General features: G+C 40.0%; 1 protein-coding gene across 2 annotated transcripts in view; it reads left to right on the top strand.

The window, feature by feature from the left end:
* The window catches only part of EML6 (EMAP like 6), a 272,017-nt gene that overhangs the window by 191,047 nt on the left and 57,648 nt on the right, over positions 1-23,322 (top strand). For both annotated transcript variants that reach the window (XR_009210040.1, XM_032176630.2), the window contains exons 22-26: positions 1,679-1,820; positions 5,133-5,285; positions 5,460-5,591; positions 12,965-13,053; positions 18,732-18,908. Coding sequence is in view for 1 of the 2 variants with exons in the window: in XM_032176630.2 (XP_032032521.1) it covers positions 1,679-1,820; positions 5,133-5,285; positions 5,460-5,591; positions 12,965-13,053; positions 18,732-18,908 (693 nt within the window). In the remaining variant the exon portion in view is untranslated. The remainder of the gene's footprint in view (positions 1-1,678; positions 1,821-5,132; positions 5,286-5,459; positions 5,592-12,964; positions 13,054-18,731; positions 18,909-23,322) is intronic.

Raw genomic sequence — 23,322 nt, 5'->3', positions numbered from 1 at the left:
AAGAAGATTTTAGAACCACTTTGCCAGTTTTGGTGTCACGGCAATCCAATCACACTTGGAATAGACTGCTTATTTTTTAAGAGAAAATAAGGTTAGGGGAGAGGAGAATGGCAGGTGATGGGTTGTGGCACTTCCCGTCATGTGTGCTTTGAAGCAGTCAGCTCGCAGTTATACAGCTGTTTATGATCAGCTTTATGGGTGATCAGCAGTAAAGCAGGATCCTAAGCCCATTTCCTTGAGCCATTCAAGGTCCTTCAAGCCTGCCTTGCTTACTGTCCGATTCTGTGTTACATGGGGATTAAAATAAACAGATTAAGGAAATACAATTTTGATATCAATATAAGGCAGTGGTTTAAAAGGATCTCTGGGTCCCACAATCCTGTTCTTAACTAAAATACACAAAGGGGCTCAGTCTGTAGAAGAGCTTCAAGCAGAGTCAGTCTGGGAAGATGTGAGGTTGACCCCTGAGCTGTACCCTGACTGTGACTCTCGGGCTGGGAGGCTTCTGAAGAGAAGACTAGAAAACTGGGGATGTAGGGTGTCCTCAAATCCAACAAATTCAAAAACAATGTCTGTACCCTTCAGCCCTCATTTTCTCATATTTGAATGTCAGCTGTATTTGGAACTTTACATCTTCTGCCAAATTACTGTTTTGCTCAAACAGCTTCTCAGTTAAATTGGAATCATCCAATTTCTCTTTGGAAAGCCACCTGTTCCCCAAAGCATTCCAGCTACAAACACCTTTCAGATGCCTGTGTATGGGCTTCCTTTTTGCTTTACTAAGCAAAGCCTTTTTATAATTAGCCATTAAAAAGCAAAAATTCAGTAAACAGTTAATCTGGTCTGCTTTATGGCTCTGTAGCACTGATCTTTACACTGCACTATTGAGTGAAAAATTATGAGAATCAAATTCATTTTCCCCCTGTTAAGTGTTCATTATAAAAAAATACTGCTTTATCTTAGTTATTATTCTAAGCCAGCCAAGTGTGTTTGTGATAAGATAAAGGTATATGGAATTGGTCCAGTGCTTATTAACCACCTTTCAGTTTTTGATGTTCATTGTTGGCACATGAAAAGACCAATTTGTGAACAGACGCAGAACCTGAGCTACACTGAGGACACTTGAAATGAAAATTTAGCTTCCTTTATTTCTGCTCTGCCGAATGCTACATATTCAAAGGACTAAAACTGCATAAATAATGAGAGTATTGCTCTTCAATTTCACTGACATGAATGGGTCATACCTGCATCTTTTAGAATATGATTTAACTGAAGGAAGTGGTTTGTGTCCTTACGATTAAGCTGCTTTACTAGGAGGGTACATATATACTATGTTTATTTAGTATCAAACAACAGAAAAGCAGGCATTTCACCATTTACCTGGATGTTTCCAAATGGAAAGATGTTTGGCGTCATATAAACAAAACCGATAAGCAACGAGTTCATGTTTTGCTTTGCAAATGAATGATTTAGCATCGTGTAGGTCCAGCTGTAGATTCAAGTTTAAATGAAAAAATTATTTCGGGTGATCATTTTGGTTCAAGGAAGCTCAAAGTGTGTTTGTTCCTATTTGTGCCTTTTTATGATACTCTTGGACTGAATATGCAGCACCAGGCTAAAGAAGGGCTAGCCAAACAGTGTAAGTAGAGTTTATGTTGCCCCTTTTCCTCTCCCACAGGGGCACATGGAAGGAGAAGTGTGGGGGTTGGCAGCTCACCCTCTCCTGCCCATCTGTGCAACAGTGAGCGATGATAAAACACTTCGCATCTGGGAACTATCTGCCCAGCACCGTATGCTGGCAGTACGGAAACTCAAAAAAGGTACATAACACCACCTTACGCATCTGTCAGAGTATTTACAAGTAACAGAATGTGTCAGATTTATTCACTCATTTAATTAATGTTTACTGAGGGCACATGTTATATGCCCAAAAATATGCTGGGCAATGAGAATTTTATATTGGTTGCTACAGTCATAACTAAGCACATGTAGAATTATTCCAGAAGGCTGGCCTAATCCAGCTCCATTTTTCACTTCATTTTCCTTGTACTGCACAGATATTTGCCACCTGGGGGCAATATGTCCTTCCTCTTCTCATCGAGAGCTGTGGGAGTCAATTGAAATTCATCAACTTTTAAAGAATGCTATTTATTTTGTAACTAACAGTCTCCAGAACTTATTTTATGACTTGAAAACAAACATCAATTATATAGAAATATAATACTTAAGAAATGAGTAAATATGTCATGAACACCTAAATGCACTAGAACTACGAGGTGTACTGAGAGGTACAAATTCAGCAAACATTTATTAAGTAGCTTCTGTGTGGCAGGCACAGGGGATCCCATGATGAATGGTCCCATCTCTAGTGTCAGAGATAGACAGGACTTGATCAGAGTCCCAGCAACATATCCATTCAAATTGGGTAATTGGAGGAGAGTCTTTAAAATGGGACTGTTTATATAAAGGGATGGGGAAGGTGTGAGGAAATGACCAGGGATAGTGCAGCGCTATGCAGCTAGTAATGGCGGCCGCTCTCACTGGCCCTGGGCATGAAAGAGGCAGGAGGAGGGGACAATTGCTGCAACCTTGAATCTGAGAGCCGCATGAGATGACAGCCTGAAAGGAGCCACGACTGATAGTAGGGGACTCTGCCAGCATGCAGTGACCCTGCGGGAGGCAGCCAGGGCAATAAATGGCCCGGCCTCCCTATTCTTCCTCCATCTCTCTAATCTGCCACCCATGCTCCCCCTTGGCCAAACTCAACGAGAAACCAGAGGACGAGGGAGCCCATTGACGCTCTCCATGCAGACCAGCTTCAGGCACAGAGCAGGGTGGACAAGGGCAAAAAAAGGGATGTGAAAAAGGGATGCGAAAAAGGACAAACTAAAGATATTTGGCACAAAGTACCCTGGAGCCTCAGAGGACATCTACTGCTTGGAAATGCTTCATCAGGGAGGTGACAAGAGCTGAGGCTTGAAGGATCTGCAAAAGTTCTTAAGAGGGAAGGATGAGATTGGGGTCTGACCCTAAAATATTTGTACTGAGTAATTTTATAAGCAGACATGAGGATTGTATTCTAGGGCAATAAAATGAAGAAAGGTGTCAAAACAGTAGTAACAATAGTGATGGTGGCTAATATGGCTGAGCCAGCAACTATGCCAGCTCTTTCCATGTAGTCTTTGTAGGAACCGAATGAGTAAGGCTATTATTATTGCCACTTACAAATCAGAAAACTGAGGCACAGGAAGCTTAATTAGTTTGCACATTTAGTAGGTAATGGAACCAAATTCAAACCCATGCAGTGGTGACTCTTGAGAACACACCTGTGGCCGCTGCTTAATACTATTTCCCTCTGCCGTGTTGCCTGTCTTTACACTAGACTCTGGGGGATTGGTAAATGGTGGAGGCAGAATTTCCCAAATCTAAGTCCAAAGCCCATGCTCTTAATCACTACAAGCTAGAATCATTTTGGCCACTAGTTTATATTGTGGGAATGATAGGCCAAGTCCTCACTGTGAAGGACTTGAATGTCAGTGAATGGACTTTATTCCCTAAGTTAAAAATTAGTTGAAAAGAACAACTATTGAGCCATCTTAGATAGGATAACCATTCAACCCAGTTTACCCCTGTCGTTCTGGTATAATTATTAATAGATTTCCTTTTCACTCTCAAACGTGTCTTGGTCTGTATGATAGATTGTGGTTAACCTAATCTTGATGATGCTCTTCAAGGGCAGGCTTGTATTTTCATTGTCTCAGTACTGGCACATCAGTTTTGGGTATGAACATAGCTTTCAGCATACCATGAACAGAGGAGTTGGTAAAGAGGCTCGGTATTAAATGCCCTGGCACAAGGCCACCTGGCTGTCCTATCCCTGGAGTGTGCTTACAACTCTCGACAATGAGAATGGTGGCAGAGGGTAGGCATGTTCTGGAATCCGTTTCCTTTTAGACATACCTTTGCAAAGTCCATGCTCCTGATTCAGAAATATCTTTGTGACCCTACAAAGCAGTAGAAAACATGGTTCATGTAGCACCATCACCCTAGTGCCAATTAGTTTTCCAGAAACCCCTCAGGAGAATGTTCAGATTCCATTCTTCCCATGACAGAACAGGCAAGAACAACGTCTTTCACCTCTGGAGTTATGCATTACAATCCATGGATCAGAGAATTGGAGCATATAAAAGAATGAGGTCCTCTAAAGCAAGTTGTATGTAAAGCGTAATATCTGGAAATTTTATTATAGAACTCCTATTCTTAAATATTACCTCTTTTCTTGGAAGCAAATATACTGGTCCTGTTAACCCTATACTCCTTTTCTCCATTTACCCCACTTATTTTTTGAAAACCCCAGGTATTTAAATACTCACAAATGAATGAACAAACCTCATAGAAGTTGAAAATGTATTTTTGATATCGTGATCATTTTCCTTGGACTTGGGGATAAGAGATGTTTAATTTTATTTTCTTGAGACAGGGTCTCCCTCTGTCATCCAGTCTGGAGTGCCATGGCATGATCACTGCTCACCGCACCCTCCGCCTCCAAAGCTCAAGTGATCCTTCCACCTTGCCTCCTGAGTAGTTGGAATTACAGGCATGTGCCATGTTCCTGGCTAATTTTTGTATTTTTTGTAGAGATGGGATTTTGCTACGTTGCCCAGGCTGGTCTTGAACTCCAGGGCTCAAGCAATCCACCTGCCTTGGCCTCCCAAGGCGCTGGGATTACAGGCATGAGCCACTGCACTCAGCTTATTTCTATATTTTTTGTACAGGCTAGGTTTCGCCTCTACAAAAAATAACTTTTCAACTAATTTTTTTCAACATTCCTTTTCAACTAATTTTTTTCAACATTCCTACGGAATGTTGCCCAGGTTGGTCTTGAACTCCTGGGCTCAAGAGATACGCCTGCCTCGACCTTCCAAAGTGCTGGGATTACAGGCATGAGCCACTGCGCCCAGCCAAGAGGTGTCTTAAATTATGAAGTTTTAGTTCTCACAAGTGTAGTGTCAATTTAAAGGCAGTCACGTGTCCATGCATAATGCACATCATCAGATTTTTTCATCTCTTCATGTGGTTTGCTTGACAGTGAAGTTTTGGATAATAAGTGTTTTTTGTGGATTCTTCTGTAGGTGGAAGATGCTGTGCCTTTTCCCCTGATGGGAAAGCCTTAGCGGTTGGCTTGAACGATGGGAGTTTCCTGGTGGTAAATGCTGACACTGTTGAAGACATGGTCTCTTTCCATCACAGAAAAGAAATGATCTCTGATATTAAGTTTTCAAAAGGTGAAGATGACAGCAGATACTTTTTAAAATAGCACAGTCTTGGGACAAAAAATTACAAGAATGAACTATTTCAAATGTTTCTTTGACCATTTTCCCACTTTTAAAATACTAAGTTCCTGGAAGTAAATTCCTATATAAAATGCTTTGGTGTTAACCCCACATTTTTCTTTATAGATACGGGAAAATACCTTGCCGTGGCATCCCATGATAACTTTGTGGATATTTACAACGTACTTACAAGCAAAAGGGTTGGCATCTGTAAAGGTGCTTCTAGTTATATTACACACATTGACTGGGACTCTAGAGGTAAAGTATGTTGTGGCTTTTAAAATAGAATTTCTGTGTTTAAAAAATGTCCATTTATGCATTGTTTTAGAGAGAATGGCAGTTGAGTATTCGAAATGGGAAAGGGGAACCCCACAACAATATAAACGACTGTAATTTTACAACCCAGAGGCAGCTGCTGCTAGCATTTTGAATACTTTTTCCATCTTTTTATGCTTAAGATTATTATTGTCACTATTGATTCAAGCCATTGAGTTTTGAGATGGTTAAAGATACATGATGCCTTTTGTTATTATGGCAAGCCACCACCTCACCTTTAGTTGGGAGTGCTTTCTCCTTGTCTTGGGTCTCCTCCTCCTCCTCCTGGCTGGTTTCCCTTTTCCACCCAAAGCTCCACCTCTTGGAGAACTGCCCAAAAAGGCTCAAGCAGATTTCCTCCTCCAGCAGAGGTAGAAATCTACATTCAGCCTGCCTAAAACTTCTCTGCTCTATAAAACTCCCAACCTACTCCTACCTCCTCCAAGTCATGCCCACAAATGCCATGAGGATTTGTCTATTTAATAAATCTAGCTTTTATGGTGTTGCAAAGTCTTAAGCTAGCAAATGTGGAGGCTCTGGAAGTGAGTAAGACGTGGTTTCTGCTCCCTGTGGAGTTTATAATTGAGTGAGGGAGATACTCATCCATAAATAATACAAGAGCATAAAATGGGTACTGTGTGAGTAAGCAGTGGTGAGTCACAAGGGAAGTGGTGAGCAAGGACTCAGAATGGCCCACGGCAGCACTCAGTACCCAGGGTAGGACGTTGCACTATAGGGTGAGTCACTTGTAAATCCTATCCTCGAGACTCGGCTGATGTTGAGAGTCTGGAGCAGGTACTTGGGAATGGACAGCATTCCCACCTTCAGAGACATTGTAGTCCACTGTGGTAGAGAAGCACCAAGCCCAATGTGTGCTCTGAGGGAAAGCTCCTTGGAGGTAATCCACGGAGCCTCTGTAGAAGGGAGTGACCTTTGAGGTTGATCTTGAGAGATAAGGAGAAATCCACCAGATAGCGCAATCAAAGAAGAGCCATTCCAGGCAAAAGGAATATGGCGTATGAAGAGCGAAGGTGGGAAGAACCAGGGGGCGATGAAGAAATAGAAGTGCTGAGTGGCTGAGGGTGTGACACAGGCTGGGATGGAGTAGAAGTTTCACGCTGAACTGTGTACTTGTAGGTACTAGGTAACTCTGAGGGATCTAGAGTGGGGCATTCCCTCCCATCTTGGGGAGAAGAAGTGAGCCTGGAGTTGGAACAATCAAATTAATCAGAAGAATGATGATGAAGGTCTCTGCCAAAAAGGTTATTTCAGAGTATTTCTTGGAGTAGTGGCCATAGACCAGGACTTGGAAACCCTTCTGCCTGGCAGGTATTTAGTTGTAACTATACTTGCCACAATGGAATTTGGACTTTATTTCAGCTTTACAACATTCAGGGGTTTTATACGGTGCAGTAGATAGAGAAGAAAGCATGCAATGCATTGCATTTATGCAAGGTACAAGTCCCAACAAGGGCAAAGGGAGATCAGATAAGTCCGTTTTGCTTTCACGTCAGGGCAGATCCGGCCAAACACAGTGCCGAGGGCTTTGACCGGCATTTATGACCAGGCAGGGCACTATGAGTTATCTAGGAACTGGTGAGGCCGATGAAAGCAGCTGCTTCTCAGACCCTTCTTTGATATTCTCTGCTTTTTCTTTTTTTTAAAGCAGTGATTTCTGCCTATTTATTATCTTGCTATTCTCTTGCCAGGTAGAATAGGGTCTGATTAACTTTAGAATCCAACACACACACACACACACACACACACACACACACACACATACACACACACACACAATACCTGATACAATATGTGAAATCCCACCACTCAATGACTATTAGGGATTAAAACCTGTTATTGTTTCTATTACGGAGTGAAGAGTCCAGAGAAAAGAGGGTATATAAAGAGTAAATTTTGACTGGGAAGATTTCTTAATTATTTTGAATTGTGAAATACACATAACAAAAATTTACCATTTTAATCATTTTTTAGGAGTACAGTTCAAGGTCGTTAAAAACACTGACACTGTTGTGCAACCATCACTGCCTCTGTCTCAGAACTCTTTTCATCTTGCAAAACTGATGGCATTCCCATTAAATGATAACTTTTCACTTCCCCAACCCCTGGCATCTACCATTTTACTTTCTGTCTCTATGCATGTAACCACTCTAGGTACCTCATATAAGTGGAATCACACAGTATTTGTCTTTCTATAATGGGGTTATTCCACTTAGCATAATGTCCTCAAGATTCCTCCATGTTGTAGCGTGTGTCAGAATTTCCTTACTTTAAAGACTGAATGTTTCGTTTTATGTATAGACCATATTTTGCTTATCTATTTGTTGAGGGGCACCTCTGTGGCTGCCACATTTCAGCCACTGTGAGTGATGCTGCTATGAACAGAGATGTACAAATATATCTTCAAAACCATGCTTTCAAGTATTTGAGGTATATACCCAAGGGTGTAATTACTGAATCATATGGTAGTTCTATTTTTAACTTTTTGAGGAATTACTATACTGTTTTCCATAGCAGCTCTACCATTTTATATTCCCACCAGTTGTACACAAGGGTTCAAATCTCTCCACATCCTTGCCAAAGCTTATTTTATGTGTTTATTTGATAGTAGCTGTCCTAATGGATATGAAGTGTATCTCATTGTGGGTTTCATTTGCTTTTAGGGAGTTTGTTCTTAATTCTGCAAATGTATAGGCCCTGTGTCAGATGCTAGGGATATAAAGAGAAGTAAGTCCCAGATAGAAAGCACAAGATCTCGGCCAGGATCAGGGAGGGGGATGCTGCTGTGGAGGGGCCTCGGGGAAGGTCTGTGTAAAGTCCCTCAATATGGAGCCATCGCTTGGTGGAAAGAGAAGCAAACCTCCCCATTTCCATAATCTTGCCCAAGGCCAGCCTCCTAGAGTTCAGGATGCTGAGGGAGGGTCCTGGGAATGAGCAGGAGAGGAGTGGAGTCAAAGGTCTTTGAAAAGCCACCGTGCCTCTCATTGTAAGGGTCCCTGCAGGCAGGTGAGGGGGTCAGACCAAGTGCTTTCTGTGGATTGAGAGTAGTAGAGACACTTCTGATTTTTAGGGAGGAATTACACCATCTGGAGAATAAGAGCAAGAATGCCCATGAATCTTCGTTGATCTAACTCCACTAGCCATGAGACATGTGTCATCCTGATATTCCTGCATTCCCAACATCCTGATCTGGAGAATGTGCCATGCTGCCTCAAGACCAGCCTAGCTCTCACAGCAGGGGCCTCCAGGGTCTGGAAAGGTTGAGAGCAGAATTTAGAAGCAGGGATCTGTTTCATGCCTTTGATCCTGTCGAAAATAGTGAAAGCATTTGCCAGAGGCAGCTGGCATCTCGGGATGGGGGATGGCACAGCCGCCAGCCTCAGCAGCCTCTTGTGCCCATGGCAACTACAGGTCTTTGGAAAACCAAAAAGTGCATTGGGCTTTTGCAGGAACATCAGCTACCCCTGAATGAAAGCTCCAGCATGGAATACTTGAGAAAGAAAAAAATGTATGGAGGGAGAGAATACATAGAAAGGATATTTTCTAAATGCTGTAAGTTCATTTCTAGAAATATCAGGCTATAACATCCTTTACAAATTAACAATTTGAAGGCTGGGCACCGTGGCTCACACCTGTATTCCCAGCCCTTTGGGAGGCTGAGGTGGGTGACCTGAGGTCAGGAGCTTGAGGCCAGCCTAGCCAACATGGTGAAACCCCATCTCTACTAAAAATACAAAAATCAGCCAGGTGTGGTGGCGGGCGCCCGTAACCCCAGCTACTCGGGAGGCTGAGGCCGGGAGAACCACTTGAACCGGGAGGCAGAGGTTGCAGGGAGCTGAGATCGCACCACTGCACTGCAGCCTGGGTAACAGAGCGAGACTCTGTCTCAAAAAAAATAATAAATAAAAATGACAATTTGAGCCATAAGAGGACATTTCATTTCCATTTTTATTGCAGATGGCCTGATATTTGGTACATTTAGTAACCGGTAAATTATATAGCAGCTGGGATGATGTATGTGGATCACTTTGTGGGCTGCAAAGCTCTATGGTACCCGCAAGATGTGTGATGTAAGGACATGGGTGTCTTTCAGTTTTTAATCTGTGTGAGCAGATATTTCCAGTAAATAAAAATGTGATTCTGAAAGAACAGGATTACTGTTATTCAGGAGCAGTTATAAATGCAAACAGAGTTTTTGTTGTTGCTTCTGCTCCTCATCCTCGGAATATGTCAGTGGTGAGATAGATAGATAGATAGATAGATAGATAGATAGATAGATAGATAGATAGATAGATACATAGATAGATAGACAGACAGACAGACAGACAGACAGATATCACAGCAGGCAGAGAGAAAAAGGAGTGGTGACCTAAATATTTCCTCATGCTTCAAAAACGTTTATTAGCAGCAATAAAGAAAATTTAGGTTTTAAAAAAATATCCTTGATTATTCCTTCCTAATAGAAGAATAGCTTTTTGGTTTGGTTTTTTCTTCTTCACATCCTTGATTGCAAAGAACAGTAACCCACTCAAACCAGCTTAAACTTTTTTTTTTTTTTTTTTTTTTTTTTTTTGAGACACAGTCCCACTCTGTCACCCAGGTTGGAGTGCTGTGGCACAATCTCAGATCACTGCAATCTGTGCCTCCCAGGCTTAAGAGTCCCTCTCACATCAGCTTCCTGAGCAGCTGAGACCACAGGCGCCTGCCACCATGCCCGGCTAAATTTTTTTCTATATTTTTAGTAGACATGGGGTTTCACCATCTTGCCCAGGCTGGAAACCAGCTTAAATTTTAAAATAATAATAAAAGATGAGTTTATTGGAAAGATACGGAGATATTTTATAGAATCCAAGAGCAGGAAAGAACACCTGCCAAGGAACTGACTTTAGCAATGAACTAGAAAATGCACAGGAACCAAGCAAGCAGTTCCTCTCCCCTCCTCTCCCACTCTTAGGCAGCTAGTTTCAGCATCCACTTCTCTTCTGGGTCTTATCTCTGCCTTTGACCCCTCTCTCTGCACAAGCAGCCTTTCTCTACTTCATCTGCACATGGCCCAGTCTCGGCTGCCCAAAATGGCACCCACAGGCCCAAAGTCCACATCTCATCCCGGTAGGCACCAACTGATTCAGCCTCTCAGATTCCAATTTACCAAGAGAGAGAATTTTGATTACCCAGCCCCGTGTGAGCCTGGCCCCTCCAGGATCAACATCTGCCCCCAGAGTACAAACATGACCACGGGGGCAGTTCTCAGGGAAGGGGCATGCGCTAAATGCAGACACTACAAGCTGTCTACAATGCTACACAGCACTTCCGGTACTTGTCTATGTGTTTAAATTCTCGAATATTTTTGCAACCATAAATTACCTCACTGAGAGATTTTTCTCATTTTTTGGTTTTAAGTGAAGTATGATCTTTGAAACTACGGTGTAAAGTGAGTTGTTGGGATTTATCTGAGGATTACAGTCCTCTGAATTACCTTAGTATCTCATGGCCAAATATCATCTAAAATTAGCCATATTCAAAGAATGTTTTCACTGAATAACTGTCCACGTGCTTTGTCATTTGCAATCACTCTTGAGTGTCCTAAAAATAGAATTACTTTACAGATGTGTTTAGTTCATCGGAAAAGTATTGGTTACTCATTTTATTATAATTCTAAATAGTCAAAGATAACTAACTCCCTTTTTTCTTTTCTCACTTACATATATTCAGCCATAAAGTCAGAAGATGTGCCCAGTTCAGGGTACACATTTTCAGATATATTTGCTCTAAGTCAAGGAAAAATCCCCTAATCACTGTGTTATAGTTCACCAAATTAGAAATGATTAAAGTTGTCAGTTTAGAAATGAGAGAACCTTAGTTTTAGTCACAAAGAAGTAGATCTACAACTTCTTAAGATTAGCCAAGCTAGGCTGAGCGTGGTGGCTCATGCCTTATAATCCCAGCACTTTGGGAGGCCAAGGTGGGCAGATCACCTGAGGTCAGGAGTTCAAGACCACCCTGGCCAACATGATGAATCCCTGTCTCTACTAAAAATACAACAATTAGCCAAGCATGGTGGTGGATGCCTGTAATCCTAGCTACTCGGAAGGCTGAGGCAAGAGAATCGCTTGAACTTGAGAGGCAGAGGTTGCAGTGAGCCAAGATTACACCACTGCCCACTGCACTCCAGCATGGGTGACAGAGCGAGACTCCGTCTCAAAAAAAAAAAAAAAAAAAAAAAAAAAGATTAGTCAAGCTAGATTTCAGATCAAGGTGGTGCCTATTTAAATGCTAAAGAACATGATCTAAAGCAAAAAGTTATTATTTTGGTATTATTTTTCTAAGATATTTCAAAACTACTAGATATACATAGTTATGGGAAAAAACAAAAGGAGAAATATTGTGTATATGTATACTGAATTATTTATAGGTGAAATATTATGTCTGAAATTTGCTTCAAAATAATCTAGGGTGGAGGTTCATGAAACAGGGTTGGCCATGTGTTAATAGCTGTTGAGGCTGGACAGTGCGCATACAGGGGTTCTTTATACTCTTCTTCTATACTTGTTTGAAACTTTCCATAATATTTTAAAAATGGCAAAAATCCTGGAACATATATACCTTGAGTCATTTACTTTTTAAGCCTTACAAGGTTGTTGCCATTGTAGGAGGAGAATTAGGAAATCTAACCTTCTTCAATGTCAAATCCAAGATTATAATTGTACATCAGACTGAAAGACTATTTTTGCCCAACATTTTCCTTGGGGAAAGTCCTGGACTTCTTTTCAAATGTTCAAGTAAGACCAGAGGGTGGGGAAGGAATGAGCATTTATAGTTTGTGTGTTCTGTTTCTAAACTTTAAAGGCAAATTTAGAATTCAGTCCTAAGTAAATGTGAATGCTCACAATAAGTGTTTTATTTCTAATTGCCATAATCTTCCAATGACATAATTCTTGCCAACACAGTTTGATGAGAGGCAACTGGGAAAAAGAGGGGGAAAAATGATTTTTCTCAGGCTTTGGAAAACTATATTTTCAGTGCGGCAGAGTAAAACATATCAAACTTTATTCTTCTGTTATTTGAAGGATGTTCAAGGTCAAATATTATGAAGTCCATATTCTAAAAATCACAGCTTTGGGGTTTGTACCACATCATGTAATTGGCTGTACATGCCCTTCTGAATAATTCAAAATATATTTACTCAATTTATGAGACTTTGATTAAAATGAATCAAAATAGCACCCATGCTTCTCATTTTATAATAAAGAGATAAAGTCAGAGTTTAATTGTCTCTCTACTTCATTCTGTCATAACAGGAAAATTATTGCAAGTTAATTCAGGTGCCAAAGAACAGCTTTTTTTTGAAGCTCCAAGAGGCAAACGGCATATAATAAGACCTTCAGAGGTAACAATCGTACAGAAAGATTTTTAAAGATATTTTGTGAAGATTTAATATGTGCATTTTAATAAAACCTATCACGTTAACTACTAATATGGATTATATTTACTATACCTTTAAGCTTGATCGTGTCTTAAATCTGATTGCTTATTCTGGTTTCTAGGTTCCCAGAATATATGGATTTATCACACCACTGGTGTAGCAATGTACAATTGGTGCTCTGCTTAATTTTTCTCTGCCTGAAGACAATGAATAAGCTAGCAATTTGGATGTTATATATTCCTTTTTCCATTTGACATGTCATTTTGTGCAAAACTTTTTAGGAACATACATTTTGAAACGTGTTTTCTCAATGGTTATTTGTAATTATGAACACTATTATCATCTATAACAGCAGAATTTTTTTTTTTTTTTTGAGGTGGAGTCTTGCTCTTTTGCCCAGGCTGGAGTGCAGGGGCACCATCTTGGCTCACTGCAACCTCCCCTTCCCAGGTTAATGTGATTCTCCCACCTCAGCCTCCCGAGTAGCTGGGATTATAGGCATCTGCCACCACACCCAGCTAATTATTTTATTTTATTTTTTTAGTAAAGATGGGGTTTCCCCATGTTGGCCAGGCTGGTCTCGAACTCCTAACCTCAGGTGATCCGCCCACGTCAGCCCCCCAAAGTTCTGGGATTACAGACATGAGCCACCGTGTTCAGCCTGGAAATTATTTTCTGAGACAAAAACAATCTGCAATCTGACCATTGTATTGTATCAAACTGTTTTCTTTTTTCCGTGTTTCCTCCTGTCCTTAGCTACATACATCATTTTTTAATTGCTGAAATCAAAGCCTAGATAAAATTTTTGAATCCCTAAACTAACACCTCTTGAAAGCTAGATGGCTTTTGTAGACCTGTACCTCTTTCAGGGTGTACACATAATGAGCCCTGGTCTAACTGTTGTTGAGGATGAGGAAATACTGCTTCCTTAGAGGAAAAGGAGGTAAGGGTATGCCACTGAGTGGCAGGCATCTGCCTCTCCCTCGCTTCAGTTTGCCAGTATCTTAAACTGTCCCAGTATTGTAAGGTTCTCCCTAAGACATTTGGACATGTGTACATTTGCATTTTCATTGTTTGTAAAGGAAGTATATGTGTAGTACTTAAAAAATATACATTGTTATAGATCATGGCATTGTATTAATGGAAATTGTTCACTGAGAAATTTTTATCTCACTCCCCTCCCCAATTCCAATTTATTTGTCTCTGATCAGTCCTCTTTTTAACTTTTTTATATGGAGAAACTTATGGCCTTGAGTAAGAGGTATTTTTAATTACGTCATTCATTCACTGGTCATTTGTTGACTGCCAGATACTTTATATACCTTTATTTTTAATTTTAATTTCAGCTTTGATTTTAGATTCAGGGGGTACATGTGTAGGTTTGTTTCATGGGTCTATTGTATGACACTGAGGATTGGCGTACAAATTATTGCATCACCCAGGCAGTGAGCGCAGTACCCAGTAGATAGTGTTTTAGCCTTTGCCGCCTCCTCTCTCTGCCCCCCGGTAATCCCCAGTATCTGTTGTTCCCACTTTCCTGTCTGTGTGTACTCAATGCTTTATTCCCACTTGTGAGAACATGTGGTATTTGGTATTCTGTTCCTGCATTAAATCTCTTAATATAATGTCTTCTAGCTACATCCATTTTGCTGCAAAGAACATGATTTCATTATTTTTTATGGCTGCATAGTAGTCTATGGTGTATACATACCACGTTTCCTTTATCCAGTTGGTCACTGTTGGGCATCTTGGTTGATTCCGTATCTTTGCTATTGTGAATAGTGCTGCAGTGAATATATGAGTACATGTGTCTTTTTGGTGGAACAATTCATTTTCTTTTGGCTATGTAACCATTAATGGTATTACTGAGTAGAATGGTAGTTCTTTTAAGTTCTTTGAGAAATCTCCAAACTGTTTTCCACAGAGGCTAAACTAATTTACATTCCCACCAACAGTGAATAAGCATTCCCTTTACTCTTCAGCCTTGCCAGATTCTGTTATTATTTTTACTTTTAGTAATAGCTATTCTGAAGGCTGTGAGATGGCATCTTGTGGTTTTGATTAGCATTTCTCCAATGATTGGTGATAAATATTTTTTCATGTTTGTTGGCTGCTTTTATGTCTTCTTTTAAGAAGTGTCTGTTCATATCTTTTGCCCACTTTTTTTTTTAAAGACCCCTTTTTAGGGGTCTTGCGGTATTACCCAGGCTGGAGTGTAGCAGCACCATCATGGCTCACTGTAGCCTCGACTTGCTGGGCTTAAGTGATCCTCCTGCCTCAGTCTCCCAAGTAGCTGGGACTGCAGATACACACCACCATGCCCAACTAATTTTTGTGTAATAGTTTTAGTAGAGCCAGGGTTTTGCCATGTTGCTCAGGCTGGTCTCCAACTCAGTGGGGTTGTTTTTTGCCTGTTGACTTAAGTTCCTTTTAGATTCTGGATATTAGACCCTTTTCAGATGCATAGTTTGCAAATATTTTCTCCCATTCTGTAGGTTGTCTGTTTTCTCTGTTGATATTTTCTTTTGCTATGTGGAATTAAACTCATCAAGTCTCACTTGTCAATTTTTGTTTTCGTTACAGTTGCTTTTGAGGACTTAGTCATAAATTCTTTCCCAAGGCCGATGTCCAGAATGGTATTTCCCAGGTTTTCTTCTAGGATTCTTATAGTTGGAGGTCTTACATTTAAATCGGTAATCCATCTTGAGTTAATTTTTATGTATGGTGAAATGTAGGGGTCCAGTTTCGTTCTTCTGCATATGGCTAGCCAGTTATCCCAGCACCATTTATTTAACAGAGAGTCCTTTCCCCATTGCTTATTTTTGTTGACTTTGTCGAAGATCAGCTGGCTATAGGTGTGCAGCTTTATTTCTGGGTTCTCTATTCCATTGGCCTATATGTCTTTTTATACCAGTACAAGTCTGTTTTGGTTACTGTAGCCTTGTAGTATAGTTTGAAGTCCAGTAATACGATACCTCTGGCTTTGTTCTTTTTGCCTAGAAATGCTTTGGCATAGCCTCCTTTTTTGGCTCCATATGAATTGCAGAATATATACACCTATATTTAATCCTCATAACAGCTTTACATGATAGTTGTCAATCTAGTTTTACAGATAAGGAAACTAAGGCTCTGTGAGGGCAAAAGACCTACAGCACTGTGATCTCAACCCAGAGGATTCTATGTGTGACTCCATGGCCTAAACCATGAAGCCTCTCAATTTCTCCTGTGGATTTAAGTATCATTTCAGATCACTTCAGCTGTACTTTCCCTTCCTATTTTAGTGCCCCCAAATAAGTATACTAAATGAAATGTAATTTAACCAAATGGTAGAGGAGGATGAGGCTGGCTTGGAACAGATGAGCAATTATTATATAAAAGAAAATGCACAAGAGGAAAATTCATGTTATAATGCTTCCCAAAGTGACAGGCTCTTGCTCTGAAGAGTTAATTTGTTACCCCATGGTGCACATTTGTTACTCCAGAGGCCGATTCCTGATGATGCTGGTTGCAGAGTCCCTCCAACTGATGCTTTCTTGGCCAACTTCCCTAGTAGTGCCACTACGGAGAGCACTGAAGAGGTAGCTCCTCATGTTAGTCCCAATATTATAAGGCCCTTCGACTGAGCATGAGGGATTTTGGAAAATCTTTTTCAAAGAAGCAATTTTTTTTTTAAGAAACAATCATGGTAAACTAATAAAAAGCTTACCCAGCAAATTGTTAAAATATGACAAATGTTAAAATGCCCATTTCAAATCCATCTGATACAAATGGTACAGTTAAAGCAGCACCATATTGGGAGGCAAACTCTCTGGAGCAAACCTTCCCCTTTGGCTTCCTAAGCGTGCTGTGACTGCAGTGATGTAACCTCTCTGTGGGCCTCAGTTTCTTCCTTTCCAAAATGATAACATATCTACCTGAGGCAAGGTGCTAAGGAAGGGATCCCTTGAGGACTCTCCTTCCATCTTAGTTCCAGCATTTTTAACAAGTTTATTTAACTCTTCTGCATTGACAGATTATAGGTATCATTCTTAATGCTCCTTTTTAAGTGCAGTTTCTGTAGCTTCCAGCAAGTTCGACATTCACTTCCCCTGGAGAACACGGTGCCCTGATCTGGCCAATAGTGTTGTGTTGGGGTGTCTGCCAGGGTAGCAATACCAGCTCCCTTTCCTTTCCTGCTGGGATAACGAGGCCAGCATCACTGTAGGGATTGTGAGTGAACTAGGAGAGTCTTAGAGATGGAATCTAGAATTTGGAAAGGAGTCAATGGCTAAAAGCATGCTTGCAGAACCAGCAAGGGATGGTTCCCTGCTTCTCTTCCTGTGAAGGTTAGATTAGGACATCATAAGGGGTTGAGGGACTCCATTTCTAAAACTGAGGTGATTTCTGGGGGAAACACCTTGAGTCACCTTGGTCTGTGTTCCTACCTGAGGCCCCCAAGTCACAGGACCAGACCAGATTTTTGTTTCCACCTGTGTGTACCTCCAAAAGAAACACACAAGATTAAATGAGGAGAAATTTGAGGGACTAACAAATGTATAGCACCTTACCATGTTGTGACTAAAACTCCTGGCTGCATCTTTATCTTGTAATTTCTCTTCTAAGCAATAACAACAAGCAGAAATTAGGCAAGGTACATTAGCAACATGCAAAACAGTTTCAAATTCAAAAAGAGAGATCTGGGCCTTAATTTTAGCTACAGTTCTCTAATTTCTTTTACTTCTTCTGAACAGTGCTTTCTCTAAAGAAACTGGAATATTAAGGTGTAATAGCAGATGTTGAATGAAAGTAAATGAGATAAAATGTTCCAGGAAAGCCATAATGTTGCTGTCATTGTCTATTACCGGTTTAAGAAAATGGAAGGAAAAACTTCAGTCTTATCAGGATGTAACCTATGCAAATTACAAATATTCTAGCCAAGAATTTCAGACAAAAGTTTTAAAGGATAAAAGATTCATGGCAATAGAATATGAATAGCTCTTCAGATTTTTAAAGTAGTCTCTCTAGAGCATACAGGATATTAAGCTTGCTGCAGAATCTTATTACTTTTTCCTCCAAGGAAGCAGTCATGTTTTTTAAAGTTGTGTCGTGTAACTTTTTAAAATAATTTGCTAAATGATCATCTCCATTGATCAGCCTAGCTCAGTGATTCTCAACTGAGAGCAATTTTGCTTCCCAAGAACATTTGGCAATGCCTGGGGACAAGGGTATGCTACTGGCATCCAGTGGGTGGAGACTAGAGATGCTCTAAACATCCTGACACGCACGGGACAGTCCCAACAACAAAGAATTTTCTAGCCTAAGACATCAGTGCTGGGGTTGGGGAATCTGGATCCGGCTTATGGCTTATACAATGATAAATGTCTAGTTAAGAACTAAAATGCCTTATTATTATCAAATTTCCACAATTTCAAAATGTTCATTTTATCTAGAGAAAAACATTTGGGTGTTTGATTGCAGTGTTGGTTTCTTAAGACAATGCAAATAACCACTTTAAATATGCAACCTAGAATCTGTGTACCTCAGCACTCAACACAAATGCCTAATGTTGGCAAAGTAATAGAATTACTCAGGTGCGAACTGTTTCTTTTAAATAAAACAAACTAGGTTGTGCAAAAATATAATTGTCTTTTGTTCTTTTTCAGATTGAGAAGATAGAGTGGGACACATGGACCTGTGTCCTGGGGCCCACCTGTGAGGGAATCTGGCCAGCACATAGCGATATAACTGACGTAAATGCTGCCAGTCTTACCAAAGACTGTTCCCTTTTAGCCACTGGAGATGATTTTGGTTTTGTTAAGCTTTTTTCATATCCTGTCAAGGTAATATTGCATGTTTATTATCTTTACTTGCTCAGTCTCCTCAGTAACCTTAAATCTGTCTATTGTATCTAAGTGCATTTTTAAAAATTTGAAGTCATAAGCAATTCACATTATCGGAGTATTATTTATGCTGTATAAAAACCTCCCTGACATTGTGTTTGAGTGACTAATTTCAGTGCAGTTCTCATGGCATAGAATTCTACCTTGAAAGGCCTTCAGTGGTCACCAAATCCAACATCTCACAAACTGCAAAGTAAGTGGTACCTTTACAACCTCACAGACCAGTGCCTTTCTAACTTCCACTGGGATACTTCCACAGATGAGGAACTTAGTACCACACAGCACCCCAGCTGATTTTTAAATACCTCCAATTGTTAAAATGTTTTTCTCTATGTTGAGCTGAATTCTTTTCTTTGCTTTTTTTTTTTGAGACGGAGTCTCACTCTGTTGCCCAGGCTGGAGTGCAGTGGCGCCATCTCGGCTGACTGCAACCTCTGCCTCCCAGGTTCAGGCAATTCCCTGCCTCAGCCTCCCGAGTAGCTGGATTACAGGTGCCTGCTACCACGCCAGATTAATTTTTGTATTTTTAGTAGAGAGAGGGTTTCACCATCTTGACCAGGCTGGTCTTGAACTCCTGACTTTGTGATCTACCTGCCTTGGCCTCCCAAAGTGCTGGGATTATGGGCGTGAGCCACTGCACCTGGCCTCTTCTTTTTAAATAAAGTTCTACCTTCTGAACCATCATTAAACAATTCCATTCCTCTAACAGTCGTCATCTGTAGTAAGATCACATTTGACTCCCTGAAGTCTCATTTTTTTTCCAGCCTAACCTTTCTAGTTCCTTCAGCCATTTCACATATTCGATGGCTTACAGCTGTCCCCTCCCTTTAAGCACAGTGCAGTTTATCAATTCTTCCTTCAACTGTCTAGTCTAGAACTGTATTCAGTGTTTCAGTTGTAATCTGATCAGGTCAGAGCACAGTGGGATTGCTACCTTCTTGGTTTCGATTTTTACATTTGTGTTAAATCAAACTAAAATGGCATTGGCCCTTTTGGCTGCCACACTAAAAAACTGAATCATAGACGTCAATCTCAAAAATGTTCAGATTATCCCCAAGCCTGTACTTACACAATTGATTTTCTAAGATCTGAGTACAGAATTTTACATTTGTACCCAAAAAGTTCTATTTATTTCTTCTCAGTGTTCCATCCTATCTGTATCTTTGAATACCTTGTCAAAGCGTTTTCTCTCCCTTGCAGCATCATGTCATCCTCTGCTTTCACAGTACCAAGTTCTAAATCTTAGAAAAAAAGACAGACTGGAACACTCAAACGTCAACTCCAGGAACCTCCCCCTCAATTCAGTTTTACATTCCATTTATTTATTTATTTTAACTAATGAATGAATGAATGACAGGGTTTTGCTGTGTTTCCCAGGCTGGAGTGCAGTGGCACGATCACCGCTCACTGCAGCCTCTTACCTTCTAGACTCAAGCGATCAATCCACGTCAGCCTCCCCAGTAGCTGGGATTATGTGCATACCACCATGCCCAGCTAATTTTTTTTTACTTTTTGTAGAGATGGGGTCTCACTATCTTGCCCAGGCTGGTCCCAAACTCCTGGACTCAAACAGTCCTCCCACCTGGGCCTCCCAAAGTATTGGAATTATAAGCATGAGCCACCGCACCCAGCTGACATTCTGTTTTTTAATCTACACGTTGTAACAATTCTTTAATCAGTAACAGACATTTAAATTTACCTCCCTGTACAGTCATTTATCCTAGTCCAAGAAGACATCATTAAATTCTAGGCAAATGTCTTGCCTAAAGACAAGTGGATTGTGGTGTTTGTCATCCTTAATCTCTCCTTCTAATAAACCCACCAATAAAATAAGTGAGGTTAGTTCACAGTGTACCCATTACTGTCTGCTTATCACTACTTCTTTTTCCATATGCTCGTCAAACTCCTGTGTAATATTTCATCCTAGAGTTTTCCAGGGATTACATCACTTCATGAATCAATATTTGCCGGAGCCTATTTGTTTTCCCACTGGGATACAAGAACCACTTTGTGTTTGATGCCACCTCTCCTGATTCCTAAACTTTTTAGCTATTACTGTATCATTTCTGTGGTCACGTTTGAAGGCACCTATACTCACGTAAATGAGTTCTGTTTTCTCCTTTGCAGTGTGAAGAACATTCTCTTTGACAGAGGAGATGAGAAATTGACTTTCAGTTCATGTGAAGCTATCAGATTAAGAAGTGTTCCTAACTTTTCTCTATTTTGCTTCTATCCCTAAATATATCTTTCACATCCTTTTCAAAAGTCTTATTTTTTGTCTTTAGCATTCCAGAAACTACACTGAAAAGTCTGTGCAAGGCTTTTGTATTCATCCTCAATTATTTGTTCCTCCTGTCATTTGTACATTTTAACCTGAACATACCAGTTACCTCTGTGACCACTTTGGTTACTTTGGACGCTTTTCCTCTCTTCTCCTTCCTTTGTTAATAACTGATTAGATTATCATGGTGAGTAGCCCTAAGATACGCATCTGATTATGTCCAGTGTTACCTTCATTGCCCATCCCAAAGCCTCCTGGCAACCTTCTGCCAGTGATCTGTCACTTACCAGCCCTTCCTATTTGATCAGAATTTAGTTCTAAGTGGCCATTTTCCTTGCTATTTCTGTGTGTAAATGAAATTGCTAGCAGTACAAGGCAAAAAGTTAGTGATATCCTGGTTTTAGTAGACCGAGGTTTTGGAGCAGCTATTTAGATAACTAAACCCCCCACAGTAGTATTGCATCTTGTTAGTACTTCGCCTACCTGACAAGGTGGCTTATGTATATATTACAGTCATTTCAAGTTGTGTTCCTCAGAGCAGAGTTCCAGGGAGGTATATCTCAGGTGGCAAGGAAGGAACCAGTGCAAAAGATCTGGAATCCCATTCCTGTTTCAACAAAGTTACACTGTGTTTTATATTTTGCACATTCAGCTTCTGTGTACGCTTTTTTTCTAAGATTTTATTTGTGAAGATTTTGAAGCATAAGACGAGAGAATAATATAGTGAACTCATAGAAACCCACAACCTAAATTCTGTAATTTAAAGTAAACTGTAGAATTAAGGAAGAAAAATAAAGATCTCAAATAACCTAACTTTACACTTCAGAAAAACTAGGAAAAGAAGACCAAACTAAGCTTACTGTTAGCAGAAGGAAGGAAACAATAAAGATTAGGACAGAAATAAATAAAATAGAGACTATAAAGAGAATAGAAAAGACCAATGAAATTAAGAGTTGGTGTTTTTGAAAAGTTAAAATTGACCAACCTTTAGCTAGACTAGCCAAAAAAAGGACTCAAAATTATAAATGAAAGAGGAGACATTATAACTGATACTATAGAAATACAAAGGATCGTAAGAGACTACTTTGAGCAATTACATGCCAACAAATTGGATAACCTGGAAGAAATGATACATTTCTGGAAATATACAACCTACCAAGACTGAATTGCAAAGAAATAGAAAATCTGAACAGATCAATAATGCACAAGAGATTGAATCTGTAATCAAGAACCTCCCAGAAAAGGCCAAGACCATGTGGCTTCATGTGTGATTTCTCCCAAGTATTTAAAGAAAAAATATTGCCAATCCTTTTTAAACTCTTTCAAAAAAAAAAAAAAAAAAAATTGAAGAGGAGGAAACACGTCTAAACTCATCTTATAAGGCCAGCAGAACCTTGATACCAAAACGAGATAAGGACACTACAAGAAAACTACAGGCCAATATGCCTGATGAATATAGGTGCGAAAATCTGAAACAAAATACTACAAGCCAAATTCAACAGCACGTTAAAAAGATCATATACCATGATCAAGTGGAATGTGTTCCTGGGATGCAAGGAGGGTTCAACATAAGCAAGTCAGTAAATGCGATATACCACATAAACAGAATAAAGGATAAAAATCATTTGATTATCTCAGTGGATGTGGGAAAAGGATGGACAAAATTCAACATCCTCTCATGACTAAAAACACTCCGATTAGATATAGAAGGAAGAAACTTCAATAAAGGCCATAAATGAAAAACCCACAACTAACATACTCAATGATGAAAAGCCGAAAGCTTTTCCTTTAAGATCAGGAACAAGACAAGGAAGTCCTAGCCAGAGCAATTAAGCAAGAAAAAGAGAGAAAAGGCATCCAGATCAGAAAGAAAGACGTAAAATTATCTCTATGTACAACATGATCTTATATATAGAAAACCCTAAAACTCCCCCCAAAAAACTGTTAGAATTAATAAAGTCAGTAAAGTTGTAGGATACAATGCTAACATACACAATTCAATTACATTTTTATATACTTAGACTATCTACAAAAACTGTATCATCAAGATGAATAAAATGTTTAGGAGTAAGT

Source organism: Hylobates moloch, unplaced genomic scaffold, assembly GCF_009828535.3.
Source record: "Hylobates moloch isolate HMO894 unplaced genomic scaffold, HMol_V3 SCAFFOLD_15, whole genome shotgun sequence".
In the NCBI taxonomy this organism is placed as follows: Eukaryota; Metazoa; Chordata; class Mammalia; order Primates; family Hylobatidae; genus Hylobates; species Hylobates moloch.
This window is presented reverse-complemented; position numbering and strand designations above follow the sequence as displayed.